The 26,183-nt window shown below is 44.7% G+C and overlaps 1 protein-coding gene across 6 annotated transcripts in view; it reads right to left on the reverse strand.

Annotated features, from left to right (window-relative positions):
* Window positions 1-26,183, reverse strand: part of LOC116394517 (protein sidekick-2-like) — a 78,516-nt gene that overhangs the window by 16,201 nt on the left and 36,132 nt on the right. For 4 of the 6 annotated variants that reach the window (XM_031867643.1, XM_031867648.1, XM_031867646.1 and 1 more), the window contains 20 exons: window positions 19,862-20,024; window positions 18,194-18,300; window positions 17,778-17,925; window positions 15,453-15,586; window positions 11,718-11,829; window positions 11,093-11,283; window positions 10,735-10,818; window positions 10,451-10,645; window positions 9,869-9,985; window positions 9,445-9,612; window positions 8,906-9,008; window positions 7,851-8,027; window positions 7,422-7,558; window positions 6,669-6,816; window positions 5,350-5,490; window positions 4,815-4,996; window positions 2,081-2,196; window positions 1,667-1,862; window positions 1,469-1,567; window positions 1,165-1,356 (listed from right to left, as the gene is read on the reverse strand). In XM_031867643.1, the coding sequence (XP_031723503.1) occupies window positions 1,165-1,356; window positions 1,469-1,567; window positions 1,667-1,862; window positions 2,081-2,196; window positions 4,815-4,996; window positions 5,350-5,490; window positions 6,669-6,816; window positions 7,422-7,558; window positions 7,851-8,027; window positions 8,906-9,008; window positions 9,445-9,612; window positions 9,869-9,985; window positions 10,451-10,645; window positions 10,735-10,818; window positions 11,093-11,283; window positions 11,718-11,829; window positions 15,453-15,586; window positions 17,778-17,925; window positions 18,194-18,300; window positions 19,862-20,024 (2,910 nt within the window). Of the gene's footprint in view, window positions 1-1,164; window positions 1,357-1,468; window positions 1,568-1,666; window positions 1,863-2,080; window positions 2,197-4,814; window positions 4,997-5,349; window positions 5,491-6,668; window positions 6,817-7,421; window positions 7,559-7,850; window positions 8,028-8,905; window positions 9,009-9,444; window positions 9,613-9,868; window positions 9,986-10,450; window positions 10,646-10,734; window positions 10,819-11,092; window positions 11,284-11,717; window positions 11,830-15,452; window positions 15,587-17,777; window positions 17,926-18,193; window positions 18,301-18,686; window positions 18,832-19,861; window positions 20,025-26,183 lie in introns of those variants that run through there. The other 2 variants (XM_031867644.1, XM_031867649.1) reach the window with 2 other exon arrangements.

The raw sequence follows: 26,183 nt of genomic DNA on the forward strand, positions 1-26,183 counted from the left end.
TTAAAAAAATGATCCAACTGAAAAACTTAGGCCAGTGGTGCTAGTACTAGCTCCAAAATTTGCTAAATCTAGCGAAAAAGTCACCAAGTTGGCTACTACAGACTGTATTCAATATAAACGTAGTCTCTGTGACGTTGCTCATAGGTTTCTTAAGAGCTGGTATGAAGCTCAAAGTGAGTGGCTTCGGCAAGCCCCCAGGAAGAGCACCAGGATTTGAAGAAAATTTAGTAAAGTGGCCAATCGGTGGAATTACAATTTCCAGGTCCGTCAAGTGGGCCCAAAAATCATTTTTCCTATAGACTTACATTGGGAAACGGACAGCCGTTAATCAGCTGAGGTTTTTTTCAGGAAATTAACTTCCCAGTACGAACACTTGAAAAGCGCTCATTTAAATCATTAGATCCTAAAACTTAAAATGCACTAAAATCCAAAATCATTTTCCTTCCTCCGTTCATGTGAATGAGCCAGAGAACGATGCTGGACCGAGGTCTAGAAGGCTGAGCTACAGGAAATGCTGGTGTGCTTGCTCTTTGGACCCAATGGATGCGGAAGCGAAATATTTCATTTGTCATGAGTCACTGAGCAACTTTCATAGAAATGAATGGGGCGCCGCCTGAAACACTGTATCCAATTCTCTTTATACATCCATGGGCTCCGGCTTGGCAGTGACGACACTGGCTAATCCAAAATAGGCCACGATGTGGATCGTTTGTGGATCGTAGTGATTAGCAACCTGAGATGGCACCCAAAGTGGCCACGGGTGACTTCACCCCCCGTACAGTTGTAATGAACGGGGATATCATCTACAGAGACCAAAATAGTTTTTAGCACCTGGCTTTAAACCCGTTTAATTGTGCCGTCAAGTTGGGCATTTTAACATGGGGGTGTAAAGGGATTGACTCGCTTTTGATGCCAGCATCAACTGGCCATTTGAGGAACTGCAGTTTTTGGCACTTCCGCTTCATTTTTCAGCCCCGGAGTTTGACACTTGACAGCAAGCCTCACGGCCCGTCCCTTTGGCCTGAATGAAATTAGATTTTTTTTATTTCTTTATTTTATTGGTAATTGGAAGTTTCCACAACAAATACAACAAAAAAAATATTTCGAAGATTACCAACCCTAGCTTTTAAGTCAAATAGTTAATCTGTACATTTGAACACTCACCTGGTGGTACACCAGAAGAAATAGTGGAGGCAGAGAGCTGGCCCTGGCCCTTGGCCGTCATGGCTGCTACCTGGATGGTGTAAGTGGTGAGGGCAGTGAGCCCTGTCACCTTGTACTCCTGAGTAAGGTTGGGCAGATAATGGGTGACTCGAGTATTGGTCCTGTTGAACTCCTCCCAGGAGATGCGATAGCCTGGAGGAAGAGGCAAATTCCAAATATTAGTGTTTCACAGTAACCTTTGAATGGTGCCTCAGAGACAGAAGCAGAGACATGTTAACGTTACATAATTATCTTTAATGGTTACCTGTGAGAACACCGTTTTTCTCTTGTGGCTCCTTCCAGCTGACTTTTAGTGAGGTGTCCAAGATATCAGTGAAGCTCAGGTGTCCCACAGCACCAGGGGCTGTAAAAAATAATAAAACAGGCAATAAACAGACTGAACAACAGCCTGACATGTAATGATCTGCAAATACCATATACTATCTTGAATGGGAAAACTTACTGTCCTCATGGGTGCGTAACCGCTGAGGCGGGCTGCGGGGGCCATCTCCAGGGGTAGTGAAGCACAATACAGATGAGTAGTATTCTGTGAACTTTTTCAGGCCAGAGATGTAACCGACATGAACACTGTCCTGGAAGTTGGGACGCACCGTCGTCACAGCGACCTCGTTTGCACGATTGAGTTCCCATGCCAACAGCTGGAAATGATGTGTTAAGGGACTGGGTGTTAATGTGCACCTTTAGGCGTACTGAGATTATTAAGGTAAAAAGTCTAATCAAAACTGTTTTCATCTGGTAAATTCATGAATCATTGAGACGATTTGGCTTTCAGACTACGCGATGAGATTTTGCCTTCAGAGTCCTCCTCTAGCTCCGACCACTAGAGTGCACCAGCTGACAGAAAGGGGCCGCTCACCTTATATCCCTGGTTGATTCCATTGATAAACTGAGGGCTTGGGGCACTCCAGGTAAAACGCACCGTGGTGGAGTTGACAGCCTCGGCTTGTACATTTCCTGGTGGCACAGTGGGCACTGATCCAGAGGAGGGAGTAAAAAGCAGAGAGACAGAGAGGGGGAGAGATAGAAGAAAATAGTGATGAGATAGGGAAAGAAAAAAAAACAACGTAAAAATGTACAAGAGGCACTTTCAGATGAGCCTCGTTTAGAGCGTGAGAATCAGGCTGAAGCCTTTTTTAAATATTTGGGCTCATTTGGGGAGGAAAGAACATGCCAATCAAACCGGGTGTGAGAGCGGTTGCCTCAGGCGGCTTCCAGGTGAACCCTGCAGCAGTTTGTTTGAAATGAGCATGCGATTCTGATGTAACACCAAAAAACTGTTGGGGAGTCACACATTAATGAAGCTGATTGGCCAGTATCGGTCCTCATATCCCCCACGCTGTCCTCAATCCCCTTTGAACGTATTTAAATGCACATTGTGATGTGCTCTTGAGCCTTTATTGGAGTGAGTGACGGAAACATCCCATTAATGAGAGCTGAGCTCAACAACATGAGTGCCTTGTTCACTGTTGTTATTCACTGACAGTTGCTTGGATGATGAAATTATTATTTATTTTTAGCAGGGAGAGAGACATGTAAATAACATTAAAAACCAGGTTTCAAAGTTTTGCTAATTAAACAATGAATGTTTCTTTTCAAATGCAGTACATTTGTGTATTTGCAGGTGAATCAGACCAGCTCATTAATTTGCTGATTGATCAGGCATCACTTAAATTATGCAGAAGTTTCCCAGATTTTAAGAATTAATGCTTGCCAGGTAGATTCCATCATTTCTGAAGCATCTGAAGTATGTTTTAATCATCCAGCAAGAAGAAACTGACATAAATAGAAGCTGTTTTTTTTACACCCTCAAACAAACACACATACCTGCCAAGCTTTCATAATATAAATCCACTCGGGAAAACAATATATACTTTTAAACGGCAGAATTAATATGAATTTAAAGATTAAAGAGAGAGGAAAGACCAGAGAAAGCAAAACAAAGACTGTCAAAGAGACAAAAATAATTTGGACAGAGAGAATAAGTCTGGGGTTGAGACCCGCTGCATTCAGGTAAGTATGATAAAGACTTTATGCTACTGCTTAAATCAACTTAAATTTGAATCCAGCGTAACAGACGGATATACAACATCACAAACTGTTGTAAAACCTAATGAAATCAAAATATCTGCTGTTTCACCCTCTCTAATAAATGCATCTAGGGAGTGGAACAGAATATAGGAAATGGAAACACTCCCAACTTTCTTATGAGTGCTCTTGAGAATATTTAGTGAGTGTGGTGTGTAGAGGATCTCTGTGCATGGAGTGGATTTATCATGACAGGGATTTAGAGATATGTGATTGTGTTAAGCCTTTCAAAGCTTTATATACAAGTTAAAGGAATTTAAAAATCAAACTAGAAGCCAGCGCCGCATATCTAAACCGAGAGCGATATCCTCTTTCTAGTGTTGGTTAAAGTCTACGGCAGCAGCTACAATTTTGTAATCTATGCATTGACTTTTTAGGAAAGCCAGTAAAGAGAGCGTTATTCCAATTTTCTTGAAATTAAAACATGGATTAACCTTTCAACACACTGATGCATTAGCTATAGCCTACTCTGGCTATATTTCTAGACAAAAAAGTCTAAGATTCGGTGGAAAAAATAATCTTAGATTTGGCTTGGTTCAAGTTTACAGTGGCAGATGTGACTGAATCCTCATCCTCTGAAGGTTTTGATTAGACAGGGAAGGCAAGGAACATAAGGTGCAGGAATCACTGGGCGCGACAGAAATATCTAACTGTATGACACCGAGGAAAGTTCACAATGTGTGTTCTAATTATTCTACTCCGCATGTAGAATGAGAAAAGAAGTCAACCGAAGAAGCTTCCTTTGGCAACATCGAAAGGTGTCGATGTCGGCAAGTCTGACGCACATCATCACCTGGTAATCTATAGTATGTGCAGAATCAATTCAACGTGTGCTCGGAGAGGCCAGCCGACGTTTCCAGGTGGTCAATATGAACATTTTTCTTTTTTAAAACCATTCCCAAAATAGTTGATACTATAAAAAGCTTCAAGATGTAAGTGATCTAAACCAAAAGCTTGCCTTGAATTTTTAGGAAATGCTCTGATGAAGCTATTGGCTCATGTCTGCACACAATTTGTTCAACAATACAGCAGCACTTAGTGAGAAATTCACAACATAAAACAGACAAAAAAAAAAAATAAAACAGTGCTGAGAGGCAAATAGCACTTACATAGCCATGTCTTTTACATTCCTTTAAAAACCTCGACTGCTGCAGTCTGTACTAAGTGCTGACTGCTGATTGAGACAGGAGTAAGGCAAACCGCTGATGTCTTCTTATCAACGTATGTGAATCACCTTTTCAAGGTTTGCAAATGATTTTTTTTAAAAGCCTGCAGTGCAGAAAACATGGCTGTTGCTGCTCTTAATTTGATTGTTTTTTTCTAATTATCTGTTGTGAACAATCAGTCACAAGTTTTAGGCCGCAGGCTTAACACTAGCCAGGGGACTAACATGATGAGGGTTGTTTGTAGAACTAAATGAAGCCTCTGGTGCAGACTTTGGCTGCTTGGATGACTTGGGCATATACAGCATACTGTATGACACAAAGCCTGTGTGTTTCCCTCACCCCCTTGCAGTGTCCATTCAGTGACTTTATGGCTGTAGGTGCCCCGGCCCGCTCCATTATAGGCTGCCACCTCGATCTCATAGTTGGTCCAGATGATGAGGTCCTCCAGGAGTAGACTGGTCTGGTCTGAGTTGGTGATGTTTTTCATCTGACAATCCACTGGAAGCCCTGACAGACAGTACCTGGCAGCAGAGGGAGTAATCGATAAGACAGGGGGAGGAGGGAGAGACAGACATACAGACAAGCCATAAATATATCAGAACGCAGGTTCTCGGAAGAGATAATGTTAATGGGGTAGAAGACATGCAGAACAGAGTTGAAATGGTTACAAAAAGTGAGGTGACAACAGATGAATGGTGGGGGAAGGTATTTAATTGGCACCAATTATTCCATTGCAGCGGTGAGCGAAAATTAAGCGAAATGGAGAGGAAGAAAAGGAGCTGACGTAACAGTTATTATCACATTTGAATGGCATTGGCCCTGACAGGCACCTATCCTTGGAAAGGAACAATGAATGCTGTCGTGGTCTTCTTACCTGATGATGTAGCCCTGGAGTGGCCCATTCTGATGGCTCTCCAGGGGTGGCTGCCATTGGATCATGATGGACTGATTGGTGCGGCCACTTGCGATGACCGTCTGAGGGGGGGCGCTGGGAGGCTCTTCGGGGAGAGTTAGTCTGCAGCAGCAAAGAAAGAAAAAGGAAAAGAGAGGTGAAAGAAGAGCCAAAAGAGTGAAACCATGCATTAATTATTGCGAGTTTCTGCATATTTCTATCCCATTTCATCATAGACATCAAATCATAATAAAGCCCGCTTTTTTTCTTCTTCTTTTTTTTTAGAGCACCATAAAGGAAAGTTGGGATAAGTGCGGCTGTGTCTTTGTCCAAAACATATTCTCTATAATACTGTCCGCAGAGGGACATCTTGCTTTGGCATGACAAGGATCAAAGAGGCCCGGGTGAAAATGGAGCAGCACAATAGAGAGCCAGTGTGAGAGAAAGATATAAAAGAACAAGAACGAGAGATCCAGGCAGACTTTTCCCTTAAGCCAATTTAAGATGACATCTTGATTTCTTCCCAGTGCACCGGAGCACTGCTCTGGAGGAGATGAAGCAGAGTGTTTAGGATCAAAGAGGTGTGCCCGAGAGATGCCTCAGAAAAGCCCCGCACTATCACTGACGCTCAGTCACCCTCCTGTGGTGCACTCTTGTCTGGTTACCTCCACACAAGAACTCCGCTCTGTGAATGAGTGTGGTGCAAAGAGTGTGTGATGGGTAGTGATGGCTTTTCAGGGAGTTCCTTGCTGCAGGTATAAAAGCAGCACATGGGTGTGTGCCGATACGGACGAGAGCAGAAAGTGGTGTGCATATGTGAATCGTGATGAGCTATGAATGTGTGTCTGTGTGTGTGTGTGTGTGGTGGGGGTGCTCGTATGATGATGACCATTTCGTCTTGCTAGTCAAGATTTGAGTCTGTCTGAAGCTCTGCCTCTTTCAAGCCTCTCTGTAATTTACTATGCAGAACGGCAAAGAGCATTAATAGGAGGGAGAGAGATGAAGCTGGGTCAGCGCACCCATCAAGGCTTCACAAAGCGCAATTTCAGCTCATTCACAGTTTTTTTTTTATCTCGAAAAGGCCCATCTCGAAGCTGGCACCCCCACAGAGTGAAGACCAAAAAAGTGGAGTTACAGGAAATAATCATTTCTATTGAACCGCAAAGACGAGGGAGAACAACGGGTCGTTGCAGATCTGCGGTGCATCGCTGTTCTCACCAGCGTACACAATTAAGCTACACAGAATGCCAGCAGCATCTTTAATATTCAGTAGATGCAGAACAGCTAAGCTCAGTACCCACCGGTCAGTCTCTTTGCTGAACTGGCCCCTGCCCACGTCGTTGACGGCGCACAGGCGGAACTGGTACGAGCGCGCTGGGATGAGGCCACCAACAGTGACCCCAGTAGACTCTGGTTCAATATTGGCCAGAAGCACCGTCCAAGGGGCATCTGAGGGGGAGAAGACGTACACATAAGACAGAGCTGTGAGCAATAGCGAGTGAATGGTAAATGACCATTGGAGAACATCCTTGAGAAAAATCTCTTCAGCACTTGCACAATTTAAATTCAGTGTTATTCACTATAATGGCACACCGTTGTGTCATTTTCAGTAGTAATATTGCAGCTACTGAAAAAAAAGCAAGTCATTTATTTTGTATACGCTCCCTCTAAATATCAGATTGAAATTCAATTATCCAAAAAACACATCCCATCTGCATCCTCGGATTCATTTTCCCTTTAATGAGTTGTCATCTTCTCAGTGAGCCTGAGCTTCGATGGAAAAATAGCTGAACAATTTACTCTATGGGTGAGAGCATTCACACTTCAGCAGGAGGAAGACAAGCGCATTGGGCATCGACAAAAGTTGGTTCATCTGATAAGTCGCAAAAAAAAGCGTACAGGTGAGGCAATTGAGTTACACTGATTGCAGCTGCCAATTTTAGGGACACAATGGAAATGTAAAATAATAAGATGGGTAGCAAATGAGTGTATAAAGTAAAAATATAGCTTTAAAATGACTAACAAGAAACAATAACTGCATCCGAACTACTCACTGTTTTCTGAGACCTCCAGGATGTAGCGGATCAGGGGGCTGTTGCCGTCAAAGGCCTGGGCCCATGTGAGGTTGATGGCCCTTTTCTCTGTGGTGCTAAGAACTGCTATTGGGTTTTCTGGAGCATGGGGCAGTTGCCTGTTTGTATGTGTGTGTGTGTGTGTGCGTGTGTGAGAGAGAGCGACAAAGTGATAAAGAGAAATAGAATCAGACAAGAGAGGCAGCAAATAACAGCATTAAACAGCCAAGCCGAGAGCCTGGCATTGTAAATATTAGAGGATTTGATGGATTAGAGAGAAGAGCAGCGATAAAACACGACAGTGGGGAAAACATCTATCCATCATGTCCCGGTCAGACATAAATAAGAAAAGAAAAAAAAAAATACAAACGGCAAGATAAGACAAGGGAGACAAAAGGCAAATATGCAGACCTGACTCTGAGGTGGGCATTGCGGGAGTCATTGCCACCCACTGAGGTCACCCTGCAGGTGTATGTTCCGATGTCACCCGACCACGTTTGGGAGATGTGCAGGGTCCCGTCGGGATCCAGGCGCAGGCGGGGGGACGTGCTCACGTCAATCACAGAGCCGCTCTTCTCCCACACGTGCCTGGAGGTATGTTCATACGTATGTAAGAGTAGTTCACACACACACTCACACACACACACTCACACTGTAACACTCTGTATCTGAGTGTTGTAACAGTAAATCTGTTTGCTTTGCATCAATTCATACAAGAAAACACAGAAGGCGCTGACACCGATGTAAAGCTCTGTGAGGCTGATGGGAAAGGGATTTGAATCTTAAAACCATCTCTCTATGTCACACATACAGTACAGACCCTCTCCTCCATGCATTTCTCTCCTTGTCATATACCCAACCCCCCATATCCCCCCCCCCCCCCCCCCCTTACACTCATATAAACATATACACTCCAGGAGCTCCTTTGATTAATTGCGACTGTTCGGGCTTTCCAGCTAATCTCCTCTGTGTTGCGTTTAATTAAAGGCGCTGTCTGAAGTTATTACTCTGTTTACATATTCATCTGTTTACCCCGCGATCTGATCAATGCCGTGGGCCCACAGGTGACAGGCACTCTAATCACTGGGCTCCACAGACATCACTTCACTCCCTCTGAGACAGATGCATGTGCACACACTCTATCACGATCAAGACTGTCTGAAGAATGAGGAGAAGTGATGGACTAATTCCACAATCACACTCTAACAGTTTCAAAATCTTCCCACAGGAGGTCTTATGGGTAGATAAACACTACAAGAGCTCTTGCAGATTTCCGAAACTAATTAAGAACAACATTAATATACAAGCTTGTTTTCTAAACTCGGGTGTCGTCAATAAACAGCTGCAAAAAAAAAAAAAAAAAGCATGTGATGTCTGACATTTCTAACAATTGTATGCGATTTAAAAAATGGACAAGAAATTAGACAAAATTCCAAAAGATATTGCAAGTGAACGTTCGTCATTACCTCACGGTGACACTTGGGTCATGGGTCACACCACAGGTCATGACGGCCTTGGTCCCTTTGATGACACTCTGGTCTTGAGGTGGCTTATTGATGCGGGTACGCGCTGCGAACACACGGAGCTTGTTATTTAGAGACTGTGTTTGAACAGCGGATTGAACAGAGCTTACTGGAAGTCTTTCACTCAATGTCTGTCTGAAACTGGTGTGAATCACACCGTATTTCCAACGGGCGGAGTCCGTAGGCTTTCGAGGACTGATATGTGGATTTATGCACAGAAATTGAGTACACGCATGAGTCATTAGACTATATATTCAGAATATCCTGACAATGACCTCCAGCAACCAGGTGCTTACTGCATCTACAAGCAAATAAGTCATGGATTAAAAGAAGAAGGATGCTTCTTTTTATCTTGTTATATTTTGCAGAGGTTTAGCTTGGACTCATAGTTTGCTGTATTTTCCGCAAGTCCAAGGTAGAAAATGAGGACACAGGGGTATATGAGCGATGTGCAGAGACTATTCCGTTTCTGTTATGCTTACCCCAGACCACTAGGTCAGATGAAGCTTCATCGATGCCCCTGGAGTTACTGGCCATGCAGGTGTAGGTACCAGCGTCAGACAGGTGAGAGGGACTGATTAGCAGGCTGCCCGACTCCAGCAGGGTGAACCTGGGCAGCTGCACCGAGCCACTGGCCAAGACACGTTCACCTGCGGGCAAGGGTGGAAGTGATTGATGGTATGGGATGGAGGATGGACAAAAAGGGGTAACAGGGAGAAAGAGAGATTAGGGTATTGGAGAAATGTCAGGGAAAACAAACAGGAGGGAAAGCAGTGCCGCAAAAGCAAACAAGTAAAGCTTGTTTGGAGAAAATGCATATTTCCATAGCTCTCGTCTACTTCGACAAGTCCAAATGCGGCATAATGAACTCCCCACCTCAGAAGCCCATGCTGTTAGCGCACTCACCTTTCTGCCAGGTGATGGCTGGTCGTGGGGCTCCTGAGGTCTCACAATGCAGAATGACTGACATGCTGTCAATCACGGCGCTGTCAGAGGGGCCAGCGGTGATGTTGGGAGCAATACCTGACAGGGGAGGGGTCAGCCACACACACAAAAGAGACAGAGACAAAATATGGTGAGACAGAGGTGATAATGAGAGACATACACAGCTTTCTCCCTAATGAAGCAGACGCCAGCTGAGAGCTTAATAGACTTGACAAAAGAGGCGGCTGTCAGGTCTCATTCTAAGGGACAGCTCTGAGAATCTGACAAGTCGCATCCATCTCTTTGCTTCTCCTGCACGTTCTGCGATTCAAAAATAGCCAATAGTTGCCCGAGCATCCAAGTAGACAATTTTGTCAATGTGAAGAGATATATAGATAGATGGGTGTAGGAGGCAAGACAGAGAGAGGGGAGAAAAGAGGATTAGAGACAGAGAACAGAGGAGCGGATTTAAGAATAAAAAAGGGGGGGAGCAGAGAGGGAAAGATGAGCAGAATTAAGCAGCAGTCGTGCAGATAGCTTTGAACTATTTTCAAGGGGACATACTAGTAACGGCTAGGTAGGTGTTTGTCTGGATCTCTCCTGCGAGATTGCGGGCAAAGCACTGAAACATCCCCGTGTCATCTGGCAGGAGACCGTTGATCTGTAGACTGCCTCCTCCCAACACCCTGTACCTGGGGATCTTTACCGGGCTGATGGGCACTGCATCTTTATACCACACTATGTCTGGCTGCGGCGTGCCTGCAGAGGAAGGAGAGGATTATTTTTCCCTTTTTCTTTCCCCCCCCCACATGCAATAGCACACAGTAAAACAAACACCACGGTCTGACCTCGTGCCTGACAGGGGATATCCACCACCTTCTCCATCTCTGCACTGATGTGAGTTGGCGGCTCTTTTACAAACAGAGGATATTCTGTTTCAAAGAGGAAAAAGAAGGAAACATTGCAGCATTAAAGCCTTTTAAGAACGACTCACAAATCATCTGTGCTTTTTTTTTTATCTTGACCCTTCTCTGGTGAGCTACCATTTGCAACCCTCTAGATAACGGCATCAACTCAAATTACTGAAGTATAAAATGGCAGCAAAATGTTCTATCAACATGGGGGTTGGCATGCTGATGCAATATTTGGACAGTATCGGCTCAGCTGATCTGTGCACGTTTAAAATGTAAGCTGTGGGTTATTTACCTAGAACATGCAGGAAGGCCCCAGAAGTGACTGAGGGGACGCTGCTACTGCGGAGGGACGCCTCACACTCATAGTAGCCGCTATCACTGACTGCAGGCAAACTGATGACCAATCTACGGCCGAAATCTCGGATCCCTGTATTGACCACTAGCCCATCTTTCCTCCAAGTGATACTCATTTTGACGAGGGGTCTGGAAGGGAAAAAGATGAAAAGGAGCAAAAAAAAAATAAAAAAAGAGAGCAAGAGATGGGGAGCGCAGTTTTGGTTTTAATACTGATTTATATTCTGTTTCAAGGTTACAGAGCATTGATGGAGCAATGGGATGCATCTGTCATTCTGATTAAGTCTTTGAATTGGAGATAATAGTCAGAATTCAGGACTGAGATTGCGCGAGATATGGGGAACAGAGTGAAGCCTTGAATCAAAGGGAAGAATGGAGAGGTACAAAATGAGAGACGGAGAAAATGCTTTTCTATCATGTTCAAACAAAAGGTTTCAAGTTTCATTTGAATCACAAAACATCAGATGTTGGGGTGAGAGAAGGTGTTTTGATAATGTGTGCCGGTCTATCTGTGTGTACGTATGCATTTGTCTGTATGCATGTGTGTCTGTGTTAAAATGTACCTTGCATTTGCAACACACTCCATGATAGCTTCGTTTCTCCCCACGGTTACACTGGTGTTCTTGGGGGGGATGATGATAGAGGGGGCGATGGGGTCGGCGGGTCCTCCAACATCTATCGAGCACACAGAAACACATAGAAGTAGATTAAAAAAGCATAAACCATATGCAGACCTCAGATTAAACCTGCGCATCTGTCTGATATAGCCAACTGAGCACGGCCAGATCCTTACACAGAGACCGACTGTCTGTCACCATCACCAGGAGGTAGCCAGCATGCTGTCGCCAACTATTAACACCCCTGTCTTTGCTTTAGATCCTTTTTCTAGTGCACGCAGCATTTCCTGAGCACGGTGTTAGCCCAGGTGTTAGAAACCATTATGTAGCATAATTGAGACAAACACAAAAGGCGATTAAATGCAGCACCATCACTCACAGGTTTCACGAAGCCTCCAGCCAACCATCGATTCACTGCCCTCAATCAGTGATCTCTCTCTGAATCTGATCTCATTTTCCCCCACCTCCCCAGAGTACGGCTACGGGCCTTTGCGCTTGTATGTGTTTGAGTGATTGCACGTTTACAGCATATTTATGGTGTGTGTGTACTGCGTGCACGCGTGTTTGTGTGTTCGCCCATGTGGGTCCGCGCGGCAAGTGTTTTTCAGGGCTACCCCAGGTTAATAGGGCCTCTAATCAACTTTTTATTATTATTGTTATTCCGTGCCTCCTCCGTGTAAATCACACCCGTTCAAGACCCATTTATGTGGAATCTCAGCAGCGTAATGACAAAGCTTCCTCTAAAAACATGGCCTGATGGGTTAATGCTGTTTGGTTCTGCTCCCCATTTGATTGCTTCGTTCAACTCTCCAGCTGTTTTAAATAAATTACGGTTGTATTAGAATTTTAAAAGCCCAGTTTAGTACAATTAACCATGTGAATTTACATTGTGGTGCTCCCATAGCATAGATTCTTGTTCATGCCACATACAGTGAAGCTGAGCTTTACATTTTAAAATGAATGTAAAGCATAGCCTCGAGTACAAATGTTTACAACAAGATGTGTGTTTAAAAGTAGTGATTTTAGCTGATCCAGATACTGTCAACTATGAGTGTACAGCTTCAAGCACAAGCAGCTGGAAGGAAAAGAAGAACAAAGTCAAATGAGCTTGTTTTTGACATTTTGCTTTCACATTCAAAGAATGCTCGTACAACATTTCAAAAAGAAGATGTTTGAAATCACCTCAAAGCATACCTAAACACACATTGAAAAGATAATCCGCAGGCAGCAGGGAGTGTATGAAACAGGTGAGTGGTGCACCCTGGCCCTGAAATGCATGGTCATGATGTTTGCTGGACCAAAAAAACTCATTGGGTTTTAAAGCCAGCAGTATCGAGGCTGGCGAATAACAGCTAAATCTGTTATATTCAAAAGAAAATATTTGGAGGCAAATGATTGACAGAAAGATTTTTGAATTCATTTCATCATGGTGGTACAAGCATCATCTCCAGGACATTATTGACATCATCACTCATTTGCATAGAGAAGGGCCCATCAATCCATGAAGGACAATTTGTTGTCAAGACATCAGAAGAGTAAATTCATTAGGAAAAATGTAAATCACTTGAGTCAAGTTATTGGCTATAATTAAAATATTACAGGCTGAATTTTCGTTTTCCTAAGACTTTTGTGAGATTATGTGGAACGTCTGATTGGTGTGGGTCAAATGGTCTCTGAGCTCCTGATACATAGTATTGTAGTGGAGAAGAAATAGACTTAGAGAGAGGAGGAGGAGAAGTGATTGATGGAGAGGGAAGAAGAATAACTGTATCAGCACTAATATTTATCTTCTACCAAGAAGAGCAAGAACAAGAGATGATAATGTCAGAAATTAGTAGTGGTATAAACAGCACGTATATACTGTCAATAATAAATAATAATACTATATAATTCATGCATGATTCATTGATTGTAATTGTGGTGTTGAAGCTGAAATGGTCCCTTTCAAATGTAGCGCTTTACACTTAAATATGTGGTGCAGATTTGTGTAAATATACAAAATAAACACATTTGTTAAGTTAAATTCCTTTAAAAGTTGGCTGAGAATGTTGTCTATGTTTGCCAATGACGCAATGAAAACTGTGACTGCATTAGTCAAATAACATATTATATTTTCCAGAAGACATGATTGGTTCTCTGGCAGAGACTAATTAATGTATTGCAGTTCATAAACTCTCAGTGTTGAGAATACCTCAAGTGTGTAATCTTCTAATTAAATGGGAAAAGTAAACAACATGGTGACCTGCATAGCAAATTCCTGCTACTAATGTCACCATATTGTTCACACCTGTCTGTGTCCAAAGACAATTGTAGACCCGAGTCAGCTGTAGTGAATTTCGCAGTCTGAAGAAGAAAACAAAAAGCGAAAACATCTGCCCACTTTGAGTATTAGCCAATGTCAGTTTGCTTTGGACTATTAGAGTCCGCTCTGTCTCATTCGTATGCTCCCTGAGGAACAATGCTCCCTCCTCTACTGCATATTTTTGTGTTTTCTCCACAGAATTGCTAAATATTATGAAGAAATGCAGCCGAATAAACCTTATTGACTTTCAGATGCAAACTACGGCTGTGTGATCCGCAAGGTCAGATTCAGTGATATTCAGTGATATCTGGTCCCCACAGATTGCTGTGTCATGCGTATTGAACACTGAATTGTAAACACTGTATTAACAATATGATGAGCAGATGCCGGAGCGAGCGAGAAGCTGATATTAAAAATGTGCCGCTCTGCATGGGAGAAGGTTAAACTCCTCATATAATAGTCATAACTCCGTTAGATAACTAATGTAAATCACAAAGGACTCTGTGATATCTTTTATCAAAGGCTGTATTATATGTGGCATGAAATACTATCACAAATATCGTCTTCAGAGCCAGTTACATTTAGTGGCTCCTTAAAGTGGCTGGTGGTGAGAAAGACTGATTGTATCTAGATGAAAGTAAGTATCAGTAAGTGGGAGAATTTTAGTGACTTTGTTCAGATGAAAGAAGGTGAAAATAGGTGGAAGGATGGGGAAGTGTCAGGTTCAGCTAAACACTAATGATATGACAAGAAAGCATGCTTGTTTGAGCAATGCCAAACTTCATTTGAAGTTGTGAGCATATATAAGTGAAGCCAACCTTCTAATCTGATGTGCGTGCTTGAGCGTGTTTAATCATTCCCCGTTTGCTCGGTGTCATTTTCATAAATCGGCTTTTTTTGCGAGGAGCGGTTAAACCGAAGGACCACTTTACGGGGCTGTACATCCAACCAGTCGGAGAAAAGCGATGCTGGAGCTCTCCTTAACACACACCTCATGACCGTAACTCACTGCCAGAGCCAGAGGTTATCGGAGGACTGCAAAACAAGGGACAACTATTGCAGGTAATGAGTATGATTACGTCTGCTGGAGAGAGAGAGAGAAAAAGAAACGGCAGAAAGGAGCGATATTATGAGAGGACAAGCCAGTAGAGGGCGCTTTGTCTGTTTCCATTGTCTTTTGCTGAGCCACCTGTTGTGAGGTGTGTGTTGAGCTGTAAAATAATGAGTAAGACTTTTTTTTTTTTAATTGCAACAACCTGTTAATGCAATCTGCTGATGACACAAACAATCTGCTAGTGATGTGTGTGTTTCGCTGTGTGGACGAGGAAGCCTGTTGCCTGAATGTGTGCCAATGCGCGTGCACATGCACTCGTACTTACTCTCCACTGTGAGTGTGATGGGCTGGCTGGTTTTGTTCTCCCCATTCTTGTCATTGACTGCCTGGGCGTAGTAACTTCCCGCATCAGGTGCCACAGTGGACAGGATGACCAGCGTGTTGTCCAGGGTGATGGCACTGAGTAAATATTCATGCACACACACACGCACACACATGTTATTTTAGCATTACTTGACACCATGGACACTCACTTATCCTAAACTTCATCCTAATAAAAGACACAAACGGCTTCAGTTAGAGGTGAATGCAGTTCAAGCACAGGCACACTCATATCATTAAACCACAGAGTAGCGGTTTCTCACAGTCAATAATTCCTGAGGGTAAACAACACACACACACACACACACACACTTACTCATAAATTATGTCTGAAAAGAAGCGCACAAAACTACTTTAATGAGCACTTCCATCTACAAGGTACTGCAGTGTCTTAAATGAATAGTTCACAATGTCTCTTGTTACTTTTTACACATAATATTCTGCAGTACTTATACAAAGTAACTGTACTCGCTGTATTATGGGGGTTAAGATAGGTGAGGCTGGTCTTGTGATATACTTAATATATCCAGACAAATCAACTGGTCCTACAGCAGCTTTGAGCAACTGATGAACTAGATGTTCATCAGTTGTCTAGATGTCTACATATTTATTTGTAAGATGTAAGCCACAGTCAAAGCCAATCTTTGTGCAACCTGCCCCGGTGTAGAGAGAGGAAGGACAGCAACACACAGATACCAGCAAAAGATACAAATGTCATTAAATGCTGTAAAGTCAATATAATGAGTTTGATTAGCATCATGTTAGCTTGGTTGATCTGTGGAGTGTCTTTTCGGGTTAACATGGATTTTTGATTCGTCCCAAATTAATTGTTTTTGCAGTAATTTCGACAAGCAACACATAATACAAGAAAAAGGATGGATACTTGTAAAAACACACTAGCAGCTGGCTTGAAAAATGCCAAGCAATTCATTTAAAATCTTTTTTGTGCCTCGAGAATGGCTGAACATTGGTTAGGCTGATGGGCTCAAACGCTTGAGTGGGGCCTATTAAATGAGAGCCGACGCTAAGCACGCGGCCAGATTAGGCTCTTCGTATCTGCCAGCATCTGACTGATCGGCGCAGGATAAACACACACACACTCCTGGACAATTAGGAGCCGCGGCTCTCACCGAGTCAACAGACACTTACACAAACACACAAGCACTAATATACACACACACGCCTGTGAATGTCAATGCGGCCTGACACAAAGCGAGCAAACAGGCGGTAAATGCAGAGTGTCCTGTCAGTGGCTCTCATTGTCGCGGTGCAAAGCTTCACCGCTTCACGACTGATAAGAGTCCGCCGCAGAGTAACCGGCTCTGGAATCGGTCTGGAACATTCATGGAAGGGGTTGAGATTTTTCGTACAATTTCCCTCCGTGCTTGTGCTGTGTTTTTTGGAGCCCTGCAGGCAGAGGGTAAACGCACCAATCCGTTCTTTAAGGGAGAGCATGCAACTCTGGTTGAAAGTCTTCACACCAGCTACGACATGGTAGAGCTCGCTCCTGAATTATGCACGAGGAGGTGGTTTCTGCCTCTGTTTGTCTGGATGGCAAAATTAATCTCAGGAGATTACCTTCACAGTGTCTCTTCAGGAAAATTGCATACCTGAACAGTCATGAATTCAGCCAAGAAAATCGAACACACACACACACACACACACACACACACACACACACACACACACACACGCTAAAAGCTTAGGCCACACAGATATACAGTAAACCGCAGAACTCCCACTGTGCACATGCAGCTTCACACAGATTCTTAACACAAGCACACATGCACATACACACACCCTCCCACACCCAAATGCACCAAGGGGTGAGAGCTGTCAGTCAAACATATCATCAATTGAGGCCTTTTGTCCAATTTTGTCTAATTGGTTCCCCTGCTGCCTGCTCTATCTCTACCCTTCAATCATTCCGCCTGCAAAGTCAATAGGGGCGATATAATAACCCGCTTTATCATTGATAGGTGAGTCAATGATGAACACGGCCTGAGCCAACATTTGTTCATCAACTCCTCAGGTCAACTTCATTCATAGTGTGTGTGTGTGTGTGTGTGTGTGTGTGTGTGTATGTGGGGGGGGGGGGGATTGGAGAAAATCTGTGGGCAGTATTGAACTTCTTGGAGTTCTCTGAAGTGAAAGATATTCTGATTCAGCAGCTCAGCCTTCACCACCAACACCTACATGGGTGCTAATACACGTGCAGAAACACAAAAAAATGCGCACACTCAAACTAAAGAAACCACGTTGGACTTACATGCGGCTGCTGGAGGGAATCTTACGTCCGTCTCTGAACCAGGTGATCTGTGGCCTGGGGAAGCTGTGTATCCGCGGTGCGTGCATGAGAGCACCCTCACCCTGGGATACAGTTTGAGACCTTTCATCCTCCACAAAACCACCCATATCTAGCGGCGTAAAGAGAAGAGTGCAAGAAGGGGAGACAAAGAAAGTGCGCAAACAAGGAGAATTAATACTAGAAGAGAAGATGTTTTAAATGCATGGCAGCAAGATGAAAAAGAAGAACCGGCATTATTACCACATTATGTACTCTTTTCAAAAGCTAAGCTCCTTTACTCAGAGTGACGTATCCACATACTGTGCCTGACAAACCTTTAACAAAAACAGTGTCCTCCCCTTACTCTGTCAGATGTGTGGTAAGAAACCTGCACTTACAGGCAACCTGCACTTCAGTACTGCACTGCATTATAGCACCCACTCGATTTCTCACAATGCAGCGGTAGTGGCCAGCGTGTAATCGGTCCAACGAGGAGATCAGGTACCTAATGGGCACACACAACACAAAGTGCCATTAGTCATCTTCAGCATGACAGACATTTGTCATTTTATCCCCCCCACACTCAAGATGCTCAATTTATCAAGAGGTGTTTCATTGGGCAGCTGAAACACGGCTTAAATGGCATTCCACTTAGCCATGAGACATAGATGCTCCACATTAGGAATACAACAGAGCAGCCAAGTGTGATTCAGAGGTGATGTGCAGATGAACAGTAGATGGCAATCTAAAGAAAGACGAACGCTATCTTAAGTCCCGCTGCGGAGCGTAAAGGCTAAAAGAGTTTCTGACTGACTGACAGGACTCACAAAAAGCCCCATTGTTATCCTATATCTCCAGTCAGTTGAATCAAATCATATGAGCACCTCTCACCTGTTAGTCCTTGGCGCCCATAACTCCGTCGCTCCCCTGATGTGCATTCATGTTAAATGGCGTGTGTGTGAGATGCTCGGTGGATAACCCCAGAAGCCGAGTCCCCTTTAATTGGGTTGCGACAGCCACTTAGGAGTGTGGAGTCCGCCCCTACCGTGTTCCCCCTGCACTGCAATTCACGGTAAGGGTGGGTGGGTGGAGGGGGGGGGGGGGGGTGTTCTGATTAAATGGATTCCAGTTCTCCTCTTTGATCAGGGCTGGTGAAGAATAACAAGCAGAGGGCTGGCCTGCAAAGCAGACCCAGAGACTAAGCCACGTGAGAGCACAGCCAAACACTGAGGAAAGACGGGGAACGAAGAAGAAGACGAGGGGGAGAAGAGGGGGAGACATACAGGGAAGGGAATGTGTGTGCGGGGGGGGGGGGGGTAGCGAGTGAGAGCAATCAGACAATGCCACCTGAGAGAGTCTGTCCATGTCTAGGGGACGGAGCAGACTGTGAGTAGAGAGTGAAGAAAACGGGGCTAGAATAAGATAGAAACTGACTTTCACTGTGGACTGCCACTGTGACTTGTGAACACACACATGCAGGCACACAGGCACATAAGCGTACTGGACATGGACAAATGAACATGATACATTACCGCATACACACACACACACACACAAAGGCCTTATTAGCACAGGCTGAAGCTTTCTCTTGACACACTCTGTGAGGTTAGTAGAATTCCTCGGCATTGTGATGCGAGGCTGAAGTATAAGTGTAATAAAAAAGTGCCCAGAAGAACTCCTCGGTCAGTGAAACAGCATCATACTGCTGACAGAGCAAAGTAGCCCACCCACACATGCACAATCTGATGAAAAATATGCATTGTTAAATTTTGCAGCAATGATAGTTTCAACAAACAGCGAGAGAGAAAAGAAGTGTTATCCGCTCACCCCATCTCTGCATAGTGAATACAGAGCGAGATACAAATCGGAAACAATCTGACAATCCCCTGAACACAAAATGTTATATCTCAGGGGAGACATGCAGCCAAATCCGTCCTGAATAAATCCATAGAAATGAGTCTCGAATATGAATACAAATGAGCAATTGAGCTATTAGTTACAATTAAATGCCACTAAAATGTCCTCATGTAGTAAGCTAATTATAGATGCAAGGCTGCCTTCCTCACCTGTATTCCAAGGAGAAACGTGTGAGCTCGCTGCCGTTGTAGATCCATTTGAATTCCAGGGGCCAGCTGCCCTCTGCCATGCAGGTTAGGACCAGACGGTTCGCCTCCAGGTGAACCTGGGTTTGAGGAGGCTCCATCTTAAAATACGGTGCAACATCATCTACTGGAAAAAGAAAGAGAAGAAAAGAAATGTAAGGGAAAAAGTGAGAGTGAAAACACATATGAGACGGGGAAATAAAGAAGGTGAAGCAGTCAGAGGGGGTAGTAAAAAAAGGTAAAAAAAAGGTAGTGGTTTGGTGATTTGGTGATTTCGGTGACTTCTGCGAGCGGACACACAATTTCACCAATTCACAGGAAACGAGGACTCAGAACAAGCTATTTACATTTTTCTTCTGCACTGATTGGGAACTTGAAGGTCAACAGAAAAGCCTGCCAAAAAGCACATGAAATGAGTTGTTACTGCAAAAGCAGCTTAATCTTTTATTTCAAACTGAAATGCACTGGCAAAGAGGTAGAGGAGCAATTTGCGCAGCAGAGAGAGGAAGTGTAAATGAACTCTTCCATACCTCTAGATCAGTGAAAGAGGTTGGGGGGGGGGGGAGATGGGGAGGGAGAGAGGAGGGTGAGGGGAATAGACAGAAAGCAGATGGAGGAAAAATACAGCAGAGATTGTACACATACACATAAAAAAAGAAAAGAAAAGAACACCAGCTAGTAGGAGGAAGAGAGAGTGCGAAACTAGGAAGCCATGGGGGGTGGGGTTGGTAGGGGCTGCTTTAGAAAACACAAAGTTTCCCAGCCTTAAACCCCTTTCTCTGACAGGATGAGTTATGCTCTGTGCCTCCCTTCATTTATCTTTATAGTTCCCTAATGCAGCCAGATTATACAGGCCCCAGCCGCAACACTGCACACAGCCAGTGCAGCCACAGCAAGCCTTTAAGGTGATACGCAAGGTCCAGGGCTGAGCCAGAGAGACAAAGTGCTTTTATTTGAGCTGATGAAAAAGGCATGATCAGACCTATTGATCTGTCTGCCTCGCCAGCCACGGGCGACACTGAGCCGATTGTGCCAGTGTTTGTGGCGGGCTAATTAAAGTCTGTATTAATAGTTGCAGTAAGCCGCCAAAGGCCTGGAGCACGCCTGGTTCTAGGTCTATCACACTAGCTGACTCACTTATAACGGCAGATCTTTGGAGCTTATTTCTCTCTCCACAAGCAGGTTAACGCCCAATATTTATGGTGGTGTATGCAGAGGACAGTGTGGTGGAACTGGGCGAGTGTGCAGGCAGCCTCTCCAGGCAGGGAAAGGGGATACGGAAAATTGAACCTGATTGAAACTGTAAATAAAAGTGTGACTGTGCATCTCTGTGTTTCACACAGGCGGGCAACACGCACACTGTCGGCTACACACGTACACACCAGAACACACAATACCTCTCTGAAGGCTGCAGCTTACTCTCTTCTATTACCCTTAAAAAGACTCCACTTACAAAAGGAGGCAAACAAATAACAGCCTCCTCAAAAGCTTTCTGTTTCCAAAACCAGTCTTTCAATTCTCTTTCTCAATTGTTTGGTAACAAAAAAATACACCGCTACCTGGCTAATCTTTCTACCACCTGCATGGACTTCTCCAAAAACAAACGACGTCAAACCCAACAGACCTTTGAAACCGAGCCCAAATGTATGAGCCATATTTTCCCCAGGAGCGCAGAGGTGGCTTTTGATGTAATTCCATCCACTGGTAAATGCATTCTTTCTTCTTCTACTTGACACACACACACACACACACACACACACACACACACACACACACACAATCCCAAAACATTTATACTCATGCCTGAACAAACTTCACCAAGGCAACACCCAACCACTTCCAGCTGGTTCAGGGGCTCGGTGGTTGCATGCACTTAGCAATATGGATATATCAACGAGCCACCATTAGAGACCTGCACATGCCAAAACCAGACGAATATGTCTCGTCTGATGCAAGGAATATTCTTAATACTTTTACTCATGTGAAATTGCAGAACGGGTAATTGAGTGCACAGTAATCTTCACTGTGGTTACCCGTTTTAGTGCCATTCATGGGTTCACATTAGTTTCTTCCTCAAATTACCCATTCACATGAGCCCCGATTATGAATCCCTGAACACTGGCCGCACTTGAGACCAATTTCTCATTTAGAGCAAAGTGTATATTTTCAGGAACAAAGCCAGATGGGGAGAGAGAGAGAGAAAAGTCACTGTTTATTAGGATCACATGCAGCTCAGAATCGACATCCAGGAAAAGATGGCTCACCATGTAAGTGATCTTCTCTTGGAGACTCTGTGAGAACTTAAATGGCCGCCGACCGCTAACGGTTCTGCCGAAGGAAGATAGGACCAATTCCTCTGCATCTAATGAGTTTCCAACAGAGAACCTCTTGTCTGACCCTCATTCTCCCCTTTCTCTTCATCACTGTGCTTTTGATCTTCGCAGTGAGCCGCACAGGTCATAAAGTGCGGAAACATGCTTGTGCCTGTGGTGGACACTGCATGTTTTTTAAGTGTGGTTTTTCTGTTTCTTCTGATTAATGTGTGTCAGCACAGATTTCTGCAAATAAACACTGTAAATATATGTATACATATATGTGTCTGTTTGTATAATATATATGCATATCAAGCTGGGAACATCAGTGCCTATTTTTACTCATGCAGATGTGAACTTCCACATGTATGCACATACACTAGTACAAAGCTTTGTTAATAATGAAGGCTCACTGTAGAAGAGTACGCTGCTGTCTCTAATGTGTCAGGAGGACGTGTTTGCCTCCACTGTTGTATCGTCATTGCTGAGCTGATCCACAATTTGTCACACATGTCTCACACATGAATGTAGAAATAGGGGACTATAGAATAAACTTAGTGATTGGAGGACATCAGTCCATGTGGGTGCAGCTAACTGGCTGCACTGTGTCAAGGTAAAGCTAACATCTTTCCTGGATGAGACAAGGGTGGGTTGAGGAAGAAACGGAATAGCATTGGCCAGAAGGAACTGCGGCCTCCTCCCTTCCAGTGATGAACGAAGGGACAGTGGTGCAAAGCAGTGCCTGCTTCAGGCCTCCAGATGAAAGGCTAGAGGGCAGTCCTTCTGGACCATGAATTCCTGCAGCACTATGAGCACGGATAAAAGACAAATCACACGGGTCGGCAGATCTAGGGAAGACCAACATTTGGCATGGGAGGACCAGGAGGGCTTTAATGTGGCTGCTGTGCAAAGCAGCTGCCCCCAACAGTCAAGCTGCACCACCAGCCTATTCACCAAAGATATGAAAACACCTTATTCTAACCTGACAGCTGAGGTTGAATGGTGGCATGTCTCCAGCCGGGTCCCCTGCTGCACACACAGAATTTTAATGGCTGTGAGACAAAGACCACAGGCACCGGGGCAGCTTTACAAACCAAGGCCCATTGTGCTCCCCCTTGCGCCACGCTGGCATGCAATCACACAGACGGCATTCACATTCTGCTTTTGTCTTGTAGTCTTTCTCTTGCTTATTTTGTGCCTCACCTCCATACCCCTGCTCCACTCCAGCAGCAGGGAGCTCTCTCTGCCCTCTGTTTAATCCTCAGGCCCCTGTGTTTCAGCCTAGGTAACCACATCCTAGCTGGCACTCGGCACAACTGTATCACTGAGATGCAGCGATAAAGTGGAGCCCCTGCCTGCTGAAACATTTGGAGGTCTACCGCCTTATCATCCGCGTACTCTTTCTCCATTTCCCACTCACTCCACTATCTCTTTCTCTCCACCTCTCTTTCTTTTCCTAGACACACGCAAACATATATGCACATAACTTCCCTGCTCCATCGACCACCTCCAGTCCACCTCACGGCGTATCATGTCATCACGGAGAATTTAGAGCCGTCATTTAGGCTCTCCAATTGGACTTTAACATGTGTCATGGGTAGCCTCTCTGATGGGGGTTATGCAACAGTCATGGCAGTGACCTTGGCCTAGTAATGGGTTGGTGACAGGGTGTGGGCTGTGGGGCTGGGGGGGAGGGGTTAAGAGCATCTTAAAAGCTGTTGAAACACCCCCCTTATGGATACACACATGCACAACACACACACACACATGTTGTTGCTTTACAAGTTGAGATGACAATGTTTGGACCAGGTCATGCAGCTCTGAAACACATAGAACAAAATATTCCCGCCTCCTTAACGCCCCCCCCCCCCCCCGATTTCCACCCCCTCACTTAGGTGAGTCGGAAAACAGGAGGGCACGAAGGGGAGGGATCGAGTAAGAGAGTGAACAAGAAAAGACACCGAGGAGGAAGAGAGAGTGACGGTGAAACAGATGGTGGGAGAAATGCAGGGCTTAATGATGAAAGAGAGAGATCGAGAAGTGATGTAGATGCAGGACGAGGTGAGGAATTGAGAGGTGGGTAGCGAAATGAGAAGAGAGAAGGGGGGGGGGTGTCCTCCAATGCTAGGCAGCAAGGTGAAGCGACCCATTACAGCCGAAGCCAAACAAGCAGGCCAGGCCTGAAAGACAGGGATGGGAGATGAACAGCCTCCATCTAACCCTGCACTCATTTAGAGATATGGCCCAGGGATCAGCATCTGCATGCCGCATGCGAGTGCCAGTCCATCACAGCTCAATGTCTGCCTACCCCCCTTTGTATTTATAGCCCCCTAGAACATGTTTGTGCACAAGATCTCTTATATGATATCTATGTTGAGGCAATACAGGTTTCATGGCCCAAGGGACATGCTCATACAGTCATGCTCACTGCTCAGAGGAGAGAGATGCAGTTTCGGAGTATGGATTTCATGTTGAGCGGTGTAAAATGATTTTATTACTGGTGATCAGTTTGGTTTGATGTTGAACAAAAAGTCCTCAGGTTGACGCAGACAAAATAGCGCCTGCATCCCAGCTGTGTTTAGCAGGATCGCCACGGGTTAATTGATGCGTAATTGATGTGATTAATTGAGGTGTAATGTAGCGCGGTGACGTGTCTGGGATCCCACTCGCTGCGGGGCCAATGTGTGTGTGTCTAGATGTGCCTGTGTGTCTATCTGATGCTACAGCATCACAATTAGAAGCACTAGCATCCAGCCAACAAATGGAGATTTAATTAGGAGCTAAGACGGAGCGGGAGGCCAGTCAATGGGCAGCAGATTGAATTATCCGGACACACACTTCAGCGGGCAGCACAGACACACACCCTTTCTGTTTGGAATTCTTCCTTGTTTGCCTCGCTGCTCCTCTGAGTGCTTCTCTACCTCTCCGCTATGCTCTGCCTGTCTCGAACTATCTTTTTCCTTTTGATTCCATCCTCTTTTTTTCTCTTCCAATCTTAAGTTTCTCAATATCAGTTTCCTCTCTGTGTGCTGTGCCACTTTCTCTTTCTTGCCTTAGTCTCTCCCAACACAGTAGTTTTCTTTCATACTCTTTCTCGTTGCCCTCTCATCACTTGTCATCTCTTGCACCCTCTCTCCGACCCACTTCCATCTGAGCTCTCTGTTCGAGATGTCATGCCATCTTTTTTTTCTCCCATCTCTGCATCGCTCCTTGCTCTTCATCTTCCTCCATCCCCCTCGCCCTGCTCTTTCCTCTTTAGCACCTTCTGAGTCACTATATTGTATGGCGTACCGAGGGACGTGTCTGTGATATCCAGGAGCCTAATTAGCAAGTCCAGCTCCTGGCAGAGAACACGGCGCGCAGAGGAGCACAGGCACAAGGCCCAGCGTCAGTTAATGAGACCTCGCACACCCACAGCCGCCATTACACGCCCTCTGCAGCATCAAGTCTCTTGTCAGCTCAGCCTTGTCTGACGAACAATGGGCAAACCGCAAATGAACAACTGCAGCTAGATGTAGCAAAGTTATGTCTTTGATCACCAAGGGATAGTCCAAGCTTTGCAAAAGACAAAGCACAGATTCTTGTCTGCCTTTGTGGCACTCAAATACGATTTATGTGTTGTAGCAGCGAGCTGTGAACATATTCTTGGAGCCAACAGATCAATGTATCAATTTAGGAATGTAAGCCAGACACTATGGCAATTTCTTTCTTTCTAAGGACAAGACATATTAAATTGTTTTTTTCTTAAGGAAGTGAGGTTTGGAGAGCTCTTCTGAGTAAAACAAAATGGGAAATGATCCTGGCTTGCCAACCGTTGTCGCGCGCGTGTGACTGACATCACGGTATTATTTCCCAGGTGAGACAGGCGGCTTCGACGGTTTGGAAGAAGAAGTGAGGTTTTTGTGCGCCACATCACACACACACACACACACACACACACACACACACACACACACATATCTTTCTCCGACTCT

The sequence above is a fragment of the Anarrhichthys ocellatus genome, unplaced genomic scaffold (genome assembly GCF_004355925.1).
Source record: "Anarrhichthys ocellatus isolate YVR2014 unplaced genomic scaffold, GSC_Weel_1.0 scaffold40, whole genome shotgun sequence".
Taxonomy (NCBI): Eukaryota; Metazoa; Chordata; class Actinopteri; order Perciformes; family Anarhichadidae; genus Anarrhichthys; species Anarrhichthys ocellatus.